This window comes from Canis lupus, chromosome 33 (genome assembly GCF_011100685.1).
Source record: "Canis lupus familiaris isolate Mischka breed German Shepherd chromosome 33, alternate assembly UU_Cfam_GSD_1.0, whole genome shotgun sequence".
Taxonomy (NCBI): Eukaryota; Metazoa; Chordata; class Mammalia; order Carnivora; family Canidae; genus Canis; species Canis lupus.
This window is the reverse complement of record NC_049254.1, coordinates 17,375,734-17,387,954: the sequence shown is the minus strand read 5'-3', so window position 1 is coordinate 17,387,954 and position 12,221 is coordinate 17,375,734. Positions and strand designations below refer to the sequence as shown.

Below are 12,221 nucleotides of genomic sequence, written 5' to 3'. Positions count from 1 at the left end.
CCCGGAAGGAATTCTTGGGTTCTTGATAAGAAACCGAGGCTGAGGGTTTAAACTGCTCCCTCAGGTCACCCCCCCCCCCCGCCCCCAGCTCATCTTACACCTGTAGCAGCCAGCTCACACAGACACATTTTATGCGGCAACTGCAGGTTTTGTGGTTTCCGTTCTATGTTTGTAGTAGCGTCTATAAATAATCCTTTAGGCTGTGAATAAATTCTTATTCAGAACCAGAGGTAAAAGACAAGGGCAAAGCTAGGTCAGGACAACTGACCGTTGATAACAAGTAAATTCAAATGCTGACATTTTTAGAACAACCTTGGGTGACAGGTGCTTCCAATAGTCTGAGGAATGGAGGGAGGGGCAGAGCTGGGACAGGACAGGGGGGTCCCCGGGATGCCACAGGATCCCTCAGACAAAAGGAGATGCTGTTTACATTGATCTGACTCCCTACTTTATCCAGCGGCCCCTTGTGCTCAGAGAGCAACTTGAAAGTCACTAGATCTGAGCACCCCTCAGTTCTGCAGGCTGTGAAGTGGGTCAGCAGTTCCCCCCACTTACCCACAGGGGGTGCTTTTGCAAGGCACTCTGGGGAGCCCTGAGAGGTCATTACCATCCCAGAGTCTTCTGCTGTCTGATGATGACCCCACTGAATGCATCCCCTCCCCTCTCACCATCTGAGTTCCTGGGGGTTGGGGGGGGTCCCAAATTTCAGTCAAGCCTGAAGGAAACATGGCCCCAGGGGCCACCAAAGTCAGAGGCCACTGACGGTGTGAAGGTGCCAAGCACGTTGGACTTTGCTCCCCAAAGCTGCGGAACTCCAGCCTCATCCTCCCACCTCTCCAGACCATGGTGCCCTAAGTACAAGATGAGGGACTGCCTTCGGATGCTAAGAGCATCTGCTCTCTCACCATAAAAGAAGGACGAAAAGGCGTCTGTGGGCCCCACTGCCAGCAACGCAAGGACAGTGAGGATGAGCTTACTTTAAGGCAATGAAGCCATAATGGAATCAGGGAAGGGAAGACGTGGAGAGGCTTCTTTCATTTTTCTCAGCACCGATGAGATGCTAAATAGGGCAGGTGTCCATGCAGAGCCCACAGCTAAAAGGGAAAAGGGCGCATGGGTGGCTCAGTCGTTAAGCAGCTGACTCCTTTTTTAAAAAAAGATTTTTATTTATTTATTTGATAGAGTGAGAGAGAGCACCAGCGCGGGGAGCAGAGAAGCAGGCTCCACTGAGCAGGGAGCCCGATGTGGGGCTGGATCCCAGGACCCCGGGATCATGACCTGAGCCAAAGGCAGACGCTTAACCGACTGAGCCACCCAGGTACCCTGAGCATCTCACTCCTGATCTCAGCTCAGGTCCTGATCTTGTAGCTATAAGATTGAGCACCACATTGGGCTCCATGCTGGGTGTGAAGCCTACTTAAAAATAAAATTAAAATAGGGCAGCCCGGTGGCTCAGTGGTTTAGCCCCTGCCTTCAGCCCAGGGTGTGATCCTGGAGTCCTGGAATCCAGTCCCACGTCGGGCTCCCTGCGTGGAGCCTGCTTCTCCCTCTGCCTGTGTCTCTGCCTCTTTCTCTTCGTGTCTCTCATGAATAAATAAAATTTTAAAAAATCTTTAAAAAATTTTTTAAAAAATAAAGTAAAATAAAACAGAATAAAATAAATAAATGGGAAAAGAAAGAACGTGAGCTTCACCCTAATCAGACACAAACATGTGCAAAGGGAAGCCAATCTGTTTATTCCAATCCCACCACGGCTTCAAGTTCAGCTCCGGCGTCCTTCCTAGGCAAGGCCTTCACTGACCACTCTCCCTTCTGACTACCCACAACCCCACGGTCTGTCTCTATTGTTCATCCCAGGCGGTTTTTTCCCTGCTGTTTCCTATTTGGTCTGCGCAGAGCCTTGCTGCCTAATGAGACCAGCAGCTTCTTATTATTGCCCTGCTCTTCACTGCTATCTCCCAGAGTTTTCTGCAAAACACATCATTAAAAAAAAAAAAAAATCTACGGAGCTAAGTTAAATTGAAAAGTAGAAAAGAACTGAATGCAGGGACAGAAATTTTGTTGGGGATGGGAGCAGGGGCACGCTCCACTGCTCTGGCTGTACCCTTCCTGCCCACATCTCAGTGACTTCCAGAAAAGACCAGTGTCTCTTCTCAAATCCCTTGGATAGTTGTTGGAACCTTACTATGCCCGGCATTATGCTCATCATGAAGATGCCTGATGACCAATAAATTCATCTCCTATAGCAGAGCAGTGTAGACGTGAATGCCTCTTCAGACACCTCACAAAGTCCAGTTGTCCGCATGCCACTAGAGCCAGAGTCAAGCCTATGCAAAGTTTTCTGTATGACTTGCAAGGGGTCCAGGTAGCTGCGTCTCAGCGCTTTCCAAGGGAGAAGGGACGAACACACTGTCCTCCTTCCAGCTCCAGGCCCTTCGGACACCTGGGCCTGCCAGGGGAGCCCCAGGAGGAAGCAGAGGGGAGAGAGCACCCCGCTGCTCTCCCTGGAACAGAGGAGGACCTAGCCCACTGCAGCCCATCCGGCTGAGTCTTGCTCAAAAGGGGAAACTGCCGTCAGGGATATGAAAACACCAGTTCCAGCACCATTTACCACAAGAAAATGCCAGCCCACGTCACGGGCCTGGAGAGTCACACCTGTGAAGCAAACGTGATCGTGACAGTGCCCGTGCAAAAATAATTTATTGTAAATATTTTTAAATCCCTCCCCATTAAAGTCATTCATTACATTCTAAAAAATACAAACACACAACAGTTTACATTTGACATGTGAAAAATAAAGAGGAAGAAGGGAGGTGCACCTATTTGGCTGGTTTGAGGAACTGGCCTCAAAATGAGACACCAGGTTACAATAAATGCATCCTCTAGTTAAATAAGAAAGCGAATTCACATTATCCAGAGTCCTGGAGCACAAAAAGACCAGGGCAAATCCAGCCTGAGACACCCCCTTGGACACTCCCCATACACAGCAGCCCCCCACACTGACGTCTACCCACGGCCAATTTAACTGAGATCCTGGAGCTAAGAACATCTCCTTATGGGACCACAACACTCTCTCCTGGAAAATTTCCTGCAAACAATTTTTTTCCAAGGAAACAAACACTCTGTTTCCTCGTGCTGGACAATTCTACGTCCGTAGATGATCAACACAGTCGCTAACATTCCCCCCAGCCTGCAAACAAAGTGGCATTCAGCCTCCCACAATTTACTTCAAACAGAAAGTGGTTCTTTCTGTTTCCAACCACCCTCAGTAAGATACACAACCAGTGCCTGCAGACACTGAGTTTTGGACGAAGCCTAGTCCCAAGGGACAATAAAAAGCCATGAGCCAGCGTGCACGAGGTAAGCAGCCTCAGTGATCCTCTGATGGAAGCTGGAGAAACTGTTGAGTGGGAAAATGATCCCAAACGACAGCAGTGTGTTCAAAACTCAAAACGCTCAAGGACCCACGTTTCCAAAAGGGGTGTTCCAGAGTCACAGGTGCAATGAGGAGGGGCGAAGTAAGAAACACGCATCTCATTTCTGTAGCTCCACATAACACAGTAATGTTGGATGGCGGGTCTCAGGCTGGTCTGCTAAGGTATGCAGCCGCAGGTCCTGGAACCAGACCCAGAACTTAGCTGCTTTGGTCTCCCAGGTGCCTCCCTCACAGTTCTGCTTAGAGGTAGATCATACATCACATCGGGCCTGGGCGAGTGGGAGAAGGATTTCAGTGAGTGATTAGCTGTGCGGTCCCTCACCTCCTGCCTGCACACTCTTCCCACCTGCACGGAGTGGACCCGCCTGAAAGGTCACCTCTGCACTATGGAGTAAGTGTCCCCATGTAGGTGGAAGCAAGCGGTGCTCTAAGAATAGCAGCGAGTTCCACCCACCGTCTGACTTCCTGCCTTTGCCTACACCCAGCTTTGCCCCCTACATGCTCTTGCTGGACGCAGAGCCCGGACTTCCCAAGTGCAGAATCAGGAGAAAAAGGACAGCCTCCACCCCTTCACGTCATTGCCAGTCCTTCTCTGGTAATTCACAGGATCTTCTCTGGAAAGCAAAATGCATTCTCTCATCCAAAAACTCAGTGGAGCGCTGCTTTCAGATACAGACCAACATCCTCCACTTCATTCTGGAAAGAGAATACAGACAAACGGAGGTCACTCATTTTTTAAAACCGTGATTATTTTTTAAAGATTCTTTTTTAAAGATTTATGCTTTCATTTTTTTCCCCCGTTGGGTTTGAATATAAACTCTTATGCAAAATTGAAATGCCTGGAAATTCCTAGCAGAGGAAGTTTCCTTTTCGATCAACACACGCGGACACGCATACAAGTGCACGCGCGCACACACCTACCTCTGAATGCTTTACGCAAAGCAAATAACACATTGCTCATTTGTTTTGGCCTAATTCTTGGTAAATAACATTCTGTGAGGCCTTTTGGGTGCTGAAGATATTTAAATACTCAGTCCTTTTTCATAATTTAACTACTAACCTCTAAATTTTCAGTTTGCTATTATGAGAAAGTCTGATGAGGAAATGGTGTGGACTGGGCCTGACCAAGGAGGATATGCCCATGTAAGGACCTGGGGACACCACACAGAGAGTCCACGCTCTACCACAGGGTCCTCGCGGTTGCCATTATGGGCTGGGTAATTCTTTGTCGTAGAGAGCCATCTGTGCATTACAAGATGTTCAGAAGAATCCCTCACGCTACCCCAGACGCTAATATCTCACATACACACCCGTCAGGACAACTAAAAACGTCTTCAGACATTGCCAAACACCCCTGGGGTGCAGTGGGGGCACAAAGTTGCCCCTACTTGAGAATTAGTGCTCCTTGGCTAAACTTCCCAAGTTTCCTGGACAATCTATAAACAACCCAAATGATTTTCTTTGATACCAAGCAGTCCTTTTAAGGACAGAGCTCACATAGTGGCTCCTCCGCCAACAGGCAGCTCATTGGTTCAGCCCAAAAATGTGCAGCCAAGATTCACTGTTCTCATTGCCTACAGTTTTTTCCTCTTTTCTCTCACACAAATCTGGTCTGTGCCTTTGTTTCTCATTTAGTCTACTAGCTGACTCCTTCCCATATGAGAAAACACTACCAAATATCTAACTCATGTTGAGATGTCTAAAATAACTCATGCTGCCATTTTATATTTGTAAAACAAACTTTCTCTCCTCATCCCTGGGCCCCCAAACATCCATAAGGTGAAACAGGCCAAAAAAACAGGGGGGAAAGGGAGGTGAGAGCTATTAAAACAATTCCTTGGGGGCACCTGGGTGGCTCAGTGGTTGAGCATCTGCCTTCGGCTCAGGTCATGATCCCAGGGTCCTGGGATCAAGTCCTGCATCGGACTCCCAGCATGGAGCCTGCTTCTCCCTCTGCCTGTGTCTCTGCCTCTCTCTCTCTCTCTCTCTCTCTCTCTCTGTTTCTCATGATTAAATAAATAAAATATTTAAAAAGAAACAATTCCCTGAACCTTGATACCATCATGCTGCATGAAATTAGACAGAGAAAGACAAATGTTGCATGATCCTCACATGTGGGATCTAGAAAGAACAAACTCATAGGAAAAGAAATCAGACTGGTTGTCGGGCAGGGGGCTCAGGGGGTTGGGTGAAGCCATGGCACAAACTTCCAGTTATAAAATAAATAAGTTCTGTGGGTGTAATGTACATGGTGGCTAGAGTTAACATTGCTGTATGGTAACTCTGAAAGTTGCTAAGAGAGTCAATCCTAAAAGTTCTCATTATGTGGGAAAAAAAATTTTTAAAGAGTCATTTTCTGGGCAACCCGGGTGGCTCAGCGGTTTAGCGTCACCTTCAGCCCAGGGCCTGATCCTGGAGACCTGGGATCGAGTCCCACGTCGGGCTCCCTGCACGGAGCCTGCTTCTCCCTCTGCCTGTGTCTCTGCCTCTCTCTCTCTCTCTCTCTCTCTCTCTCTCCCCCTGTGTCTCTCATGAATGAATAAATAAATAAAAATCTTTAAAAAATAAAAATAAAAAAATAGTCGTTTTCTTTCATCATCAACAATAGCCAAGCTATGGAAAGAGTCCAAACGTCCAGCAACTGATGAAGGGATAAAGAAGACGTGGTGTATATTTATTATATATTCTATATATGGGGTGAAATATAATGGAATATGACTCAGCCATCAAAAAGAAATTTCATTCTTGCCATTGCCATTTGCAATGTCATGGACGGAGCTAGAGTGTATGAAGCTAAGTGAAATAAGTCAGTCAGAGAGAGACAAATACCCCGTATGATCTCACACACATGTGGAATTTAAGGAAGAAAACAGATGAACATAAGGGAAGGACTAAAAAAAGGAGAGATGGAAGCAAACCATAAGAGATTCTCAATGAGAACAGAGGGTTGATGGAGGGAGGTGGTGGGGAGGGGGGCGATGGGCTAGATGGGTGCTGGGGGTTCAGGAGGGCACTTGTGAGGAGCACTGGGTTTGTATGTCAGTGATGAACCCTTGACTTCTACTCCTAAGTCCAACATTGACTATATGTTAACTAACTAAAATTTAATTTTTTTAAAAAAAGAATCATTGCTCTCTGTTCCTGCGGAACATTATCTCGGTAGGAAACCAGCTGCCCAGCTCTAACTAACAGCCCACTAACTGCCTGGGTAATCAGAGTGGGGGGGAGGGCAGCAACCCTCAGGCCCACAGTGCACATGAACACGGAAAACTGGCTCAGGACTCACGGGGTCTCACTGGGTCCCTCCCAGGGGCTCTGCCTCTCCAGCCCACCCCTCCTGAGCTTGCCCCCTCTCTTGGCCAGCCTGCCTTTCCTAGGTCTCTCTTCTTCCTTCCTCACTTCTCAAATGGTCACTGTGTCCTCTTCCTTCCTGTGACTGATGCTTACATTCCTGAGAATATCAAAGTCTCAACTACCGCACATACGTACTCTAGAAAGTGGACATGGGGTCATGGAAACACCCATCCCCTACAGCAGAAACGTCTGGGAGGAAGGGCACAATCCCTGGCTGACTCCCAGCTGCCCCCCGGGGGACGGTACGGAGTCTGGCCCTGGGGAAATGTCTCCAACGCTATCTGCTCAAGGTCAGCCCAGGCTCTCCTCAGGCTCACAAGCCACCCCCTCCCCTTCGTCGCACTCTGTATGGCCCTCTCAACCCCATAATCTTCTCAACTCCTCCTCTACCTTCCTCGCCTACATTTGGAAATTGCTGGTAACCCCCAGACTCCAGAGTGGCCTCAAAAAACCAAGACCGTCACAACACAGCAGTGGCCACCACACAGAGCTCAGGCAGTGGGCCTCCTCTCTCCCTTCTTCACACAGGAGGGGACCGAAGGGCTCCCTTGTTTCATCTTTTTCTCTCTTTCCTTCCTTTTCTTTCTTTCTAAAATTCCTATAGAGGGGGGCATAACCTCTTCACTCTCTACATCTATGCCCTCTGTCCGGCCCACAGACGCTCTTCTATTTATTCCTGAGAGACACAGAGAGGGAGGCAGAGACATAAGCAGAGGGAGAAGCAGACTCCCTGTGGGGAACCCGAAGTAGGACTTGAGCCCAGGACACTGGGATCATGACCTGAACCCAAGGCAGATGCTCAACCACTGAGCCACCCAGACACCCCCCCCACATATGCAATTTATTCAGATGTTCAGCGAGGAAACTTCATTCCCAGCGAGCTAAGATTTGGCTTCCTGAATGTCATCCTTTCCACTTATTTGGGAAAAAGAAAGCTTGAAGAACTGCGGTACATAACCCTTTGCCTTCTTACACAGGGATTAGCCTACTTTAACTTCCCATTATAAGTGAAATAAGAAATAAGTGTCATTATAACGGACGTCCCTTCTCATACTATGAGTGGCTGGGGAGCTTCATAACCTCACTGCTCTGCTCTTTGGATGCTAGGCTGGGGGGCCTGTGCTCGTGGCTAACCTCCCCCGATCTGCCTTTCTCAGCCACTCAACAGCATTCGCTCCTACTAGTGGGTGCACAGTGTTTCTGATGGACCGTGGATGATGGAATGTCAGGGACAGTCGCATGGGGGGCTAATGGGAGCCCAGCGAGGGGTCAGGGTGGGACGGGAGACCAGAGGTCAGACCAACCTGGTGCAGATGCAAGGGGGCACCTCTCTGGGGCTCATCACCTGCTTTTGTGCCAAGTCTTAACTGCTCTCAGATTGTGACATGTGGGTGGCCTTCCCTGCTCACTGAGTGACATGCCAGTTCTCTCATTCCACCCTTGGTTTCAAAAGCAGACAAGGTACGTTCACCCTACCTTTCTAAGGAAGGCGACTGGTTTGCCTTGTCCGGCCCCTGGGTCACTGTCAGAGACCCAGTGGCCCCCAACAGAGAGAGACGGGTTCCCCCCACTGGGATCATCGTTCAACAAGCTGGCTGGATCAGTCGCCTCAAATGGAACAGTCACTTCTCCCGTGAAACCGCGGCCTTCCCATGGAGCCTACTAATAATTTGGCCAAGTGGGGTACGGGCCTTCAAATGTGGGTGAAGGACACCAAGGAAACATTTAGCCGTCCTCCTCCTTACAATTTAATTGCCCCCCCCCCCAACTACTCCGTCTGTCCGTCTGTCTGTGGAGGGCAGGCACCTGGAACCTCCCCGCCAGCCGCCCTCGCTCTGGTTCCCCCGTTGAGGCCACACGTCTGCCCTCCTGACTTCCTCCACTTACCGTAGAGCAGGAGCGACGCCGGCCCAAGGCCCAGGGTCTCACAACCAGACACCCCCTCGTCATGCAGACTCTGCAGCAAGACGCCCCGCACCAACTCCTCATTCATCATGTACCGCATAAAGCTGTCGTCCTCGGAAGGAACCCCAAACTGCAGGTGGTAGGCTATCGTGGCATTTTCACCGCTGAAAGGCACAGCAGACAGACACAGCGACAAATGTCAGCGGGATCACACTGCCACTCGGGAAACTGACTTCAGCAGGAGCCTATTTGCAGTTCCTCGGGTTCTCCCAGTAGGAAATAGCACAGGGCCCGGTGTCCTAGAAGGACCCTCTTCTGTCATTTCCTCACAAAAAGGTAGGGGGACCCCACCCTCTTCCTTCCATCTAAAACCCACCCTCTGGGAGACCAGTGTTAGAGGCCGTGGAAGGGAGAGTCAGGGAAGGTCCAAGGCTGGCCCACGGTGGGTGAAGCAGGCTCCCCGCGGGGAGCCCCAAGCGGGACTCGATCCCAGCACCCCAGGATCTGCCGCTCAACCACTGAGCCCACCCAGGCGTCCCTGGGTTCTCCTGTTTACTCCCCTCCCATGTTCCCACGCTCCATCCACCCTCTCCCTGCCCTGACAGGCGCTGCTCAGGACTATTTGGTTTAACCAGTTCACTCCTTGGCCTATAAAATGTTCAAGGTAAGCCCCGCGCTCCCCGCCCCCGGCTGGCCCCCGACTCCTGACCCCACAGGCCGCCCTGCAAGGGCAGCAGCAAATCCCACCTGCCTGGTTGGTCTCTGAGGTGAGAAACTTTATGTTGGCAAATCGAACTCCAATAAAACATAAATAAATAAATATTTAGATAGATATTTAGATAGAGAGATAGAATGGTAGATAGATATTTAGATATTTAGAGAGAGAGAGAGAGAGAGAGAGGAACTCGCCCTGTCCCATTCCCGTCTCCCGGCTCCAGCTCTGCAGGGCTCAGCAAACGGACCTAAGGAAAAGGAGTTTTCATCTCCCTGGAACGTACCTTTCCATCACCAGAATAAAAATGATCACAGGGCGTCCTCGCTTAATTAGCAGCTGACGCCGCTCGTCAAAGGCCAGCTCGGCATTTAGGTTTGCCAAGGGCATCCTGTGACCTTGCTTCGAGAAGGCCCAGATGAAGAGCCAGCAGTCAAATAATCACAAGGGGCCCCGTCTGAGACACCCCCCACCCCCCGGACCCTCCCAGGAGCCCCAATCGGCCCACGGGGGAACCCCCACCCCCGGCTCACGATGGGGAGCCAGTGCCCTCTGGTGACCAGAGGTCACCCAGGCCACCCCTCCGCCTAGAAACCGCGACCCCCAGTAGGGTGGGCAACCCTGCAGTTCAAACGCAGGACACACCAGCAACCCCCGGCCGGGTGTGCTGCTCCGGGCACGCTGGAAGTGCGTGTTCACACTCAGCCGGCCACACGAGCTTGCAGGTGTCATCATTTGCACCCGAGCCCCGCCTCCGATGACTGCCCTCCGTGGTCACCGGCTGGACACACAGTCACTGGCATCCCACGGTGGGCAAGGCTCACCTCGGCTGCCTGGTGACCAGAGGCTGGCTTTCGGGAGACCAAACCAGGTGAAAGGAAGGGTGGCTCTGCCTAACTCTGTCCCACAACCTAGCGCCAAGGCCCACTGTGGCAGGTCACCCACCGGGGGACTTTAGACAGGAGGCCAGATTTTGAAGCAAAAGGAGAGATTTGCAAGAAAACAGAGAACCCTGGGGGCTTTGCCTGGCTGCCCCGCCCGCCCAAGGTCAGAATGGGCCTGGCAGCTGATGAACCAAGGAGCCTCCCAGAAGGTTCCCTAGGGGCTTGGCCCGGACAGGACTGAGGCCAGTATCCCCAGGCTCTGGCTCTCTCCTGCCCACTAGCAGCAGCATGTTTTGGGGGGTCAATGGCTTTTGTTTCTCGATTCAATATTGTTAAAACACTGCCTGCACTTCTTGGCACGAAAAAAAAAATGCTTCCTGTACAGAGCTCCTCTATCCCAAATCCTAAAACCCTTGGGTTTTTCTTTCACATCACTTTGAAAAGCAAATTCCCTAACATTAGGTCTTCAGAGGTCTAGCCACGTTTGACTCAACTTGAGGATGTCTTTTTCCCCCATGTCCACCCCAACCCATCATGCAATCCCACCTCCTCTAGAGCCATGATATGGGGCTGGATTCTTGGAAAGAAGCAGGTTGAGTGTCTTTCCTTTCTGGGCTCAATCTTTAAATTGCAAGTTGGGGCAATTACTTGGAGGAAGATGTGTTGGGCTTTCCTACTGGCATTTTAATACCCACAATTTGCGATTGAAATGAGCTATGTCGGGGCAGCCCCGGTGGCGGCACAGCGGTTTAGGGCCACCTGCAGCCCAGGGCGTGACCCTGGAGACCCTGGATCGAGTCCCTCGTCAGGCTGTCTGCATGGTGCCTGCTTCTCCCTCTGCCTATGTCTCTGCCTCTCTCTCTCTCTCTCTGTCTGTATGAATAAAAAAAAAGAAAGAAAAAGAAAGAAAGAAAGAAAGAAAGAAAGAAAGAAAGAAAGAAAGAAAGAAAGGAAGAAAGAAAGGAAGAAAGAAAGAAAGAAAGGAGCCATGTCAGGGATGTCACCCCAAGGTAACACACACCACGGGGGTTCCATAAGGGAAGAGGAACAGTGTTGGTTCCAGGGCAATCCGTCACTGTAGGCGCTTTCAGACTTCGGGTCCCTATTGGTCCCATCTTATTGTGCCACTACCTGCTTTCCATGTTTCCCCTCCTATCTGCACCGTGATTATGTTCTGGGAAATGTGGACTTTGAGAGGGGGGATTTCAATACAGAGCTATCTTCCATGGTCACATTCCAGAGGTACCTTAGGAATAGCGGATAATAAAGCTTTGCCACATAAATCTTGTCCTAACAATACAAAAAGACAATCAAATGACTCCCCCACACATATACCTTTTATCTAAGTCCTGTAGACAGAGACACAAATATTTAAGATTAAGAGACGTAAAAAGAAAAACTATATGTGTGCGTAAAAGCTCTACATGCTTAGTACATAAAGCATATACGGCAAATGTAAGTATAGAAGAAACCACACCAAGCCCGTTGATGGCAGTCCATTCAGCGGAAGGGAGTGAAATGTACTGTGTGTATGGAATTGTCTGGAACATGCAGTATCCGGGGGTAGCAGGCTGGGGTGGAAGGGAGAAGGTAGGCTTTTCCCTTATGACATGTCTTTATATTTTTAATGATACAAGGGGCAGGGAATCCTTATGTTCCTCAAAAGCAAAAGCTAGTGTACGGATTATATCATTTATATCACATTACTACTGGAGATCTGTTTTTTTTTTTTTCTTTTTAAGTAGGCTCCATCCAGCGTGGAGCCCAATGTGGGGCTTGAATTCACGACTCTGAGATCAAGATGATCAAGAGCTGAGACGAAGAGTCGGATGCCTAACTGACAGAGCCACCCGGGTGCCCTTTGAGATCTATTTCTAGTCCTACCTGTAGCTTATTTGAGCATCTGCTGTTAAACAGGAATGGTTTACCC

General features: G+C 49.9%; 1 protein-coding gene across 1 annotated transcript in view; it reads right to left on the bottom strand.

Moving 5' to 3' along the window:
- Positions 1 to 2,681: 2,681 nt before the first annotated feature.
- C33H3orf52 (chromosome 33 C3orf52 homolog) overlaps positions 2,682 to 12,221 on the bottom strand; it is a 35,182-nt gene continuing 25,642 nt past the window's right edge. The window contains exons 5-6 of the mRNA XM_038582799.1: positions 8,678 to 8,859; positions 2,682 to 4,132 (exon numbers count right to left, since the gene is read on the bottom strand). Of these exons, the coding sequence (XP_038438727.1) occupies positions 4,128 to 4,132; positions 8,678 to 8,859 (187 nt within the window). The 3' untranslated portion in view covers positions 2,682 to 4,127. The remainder of the gene's footprint in view (positions 4,133 to 8,677; positions 8,860 to 12,221) is intronic.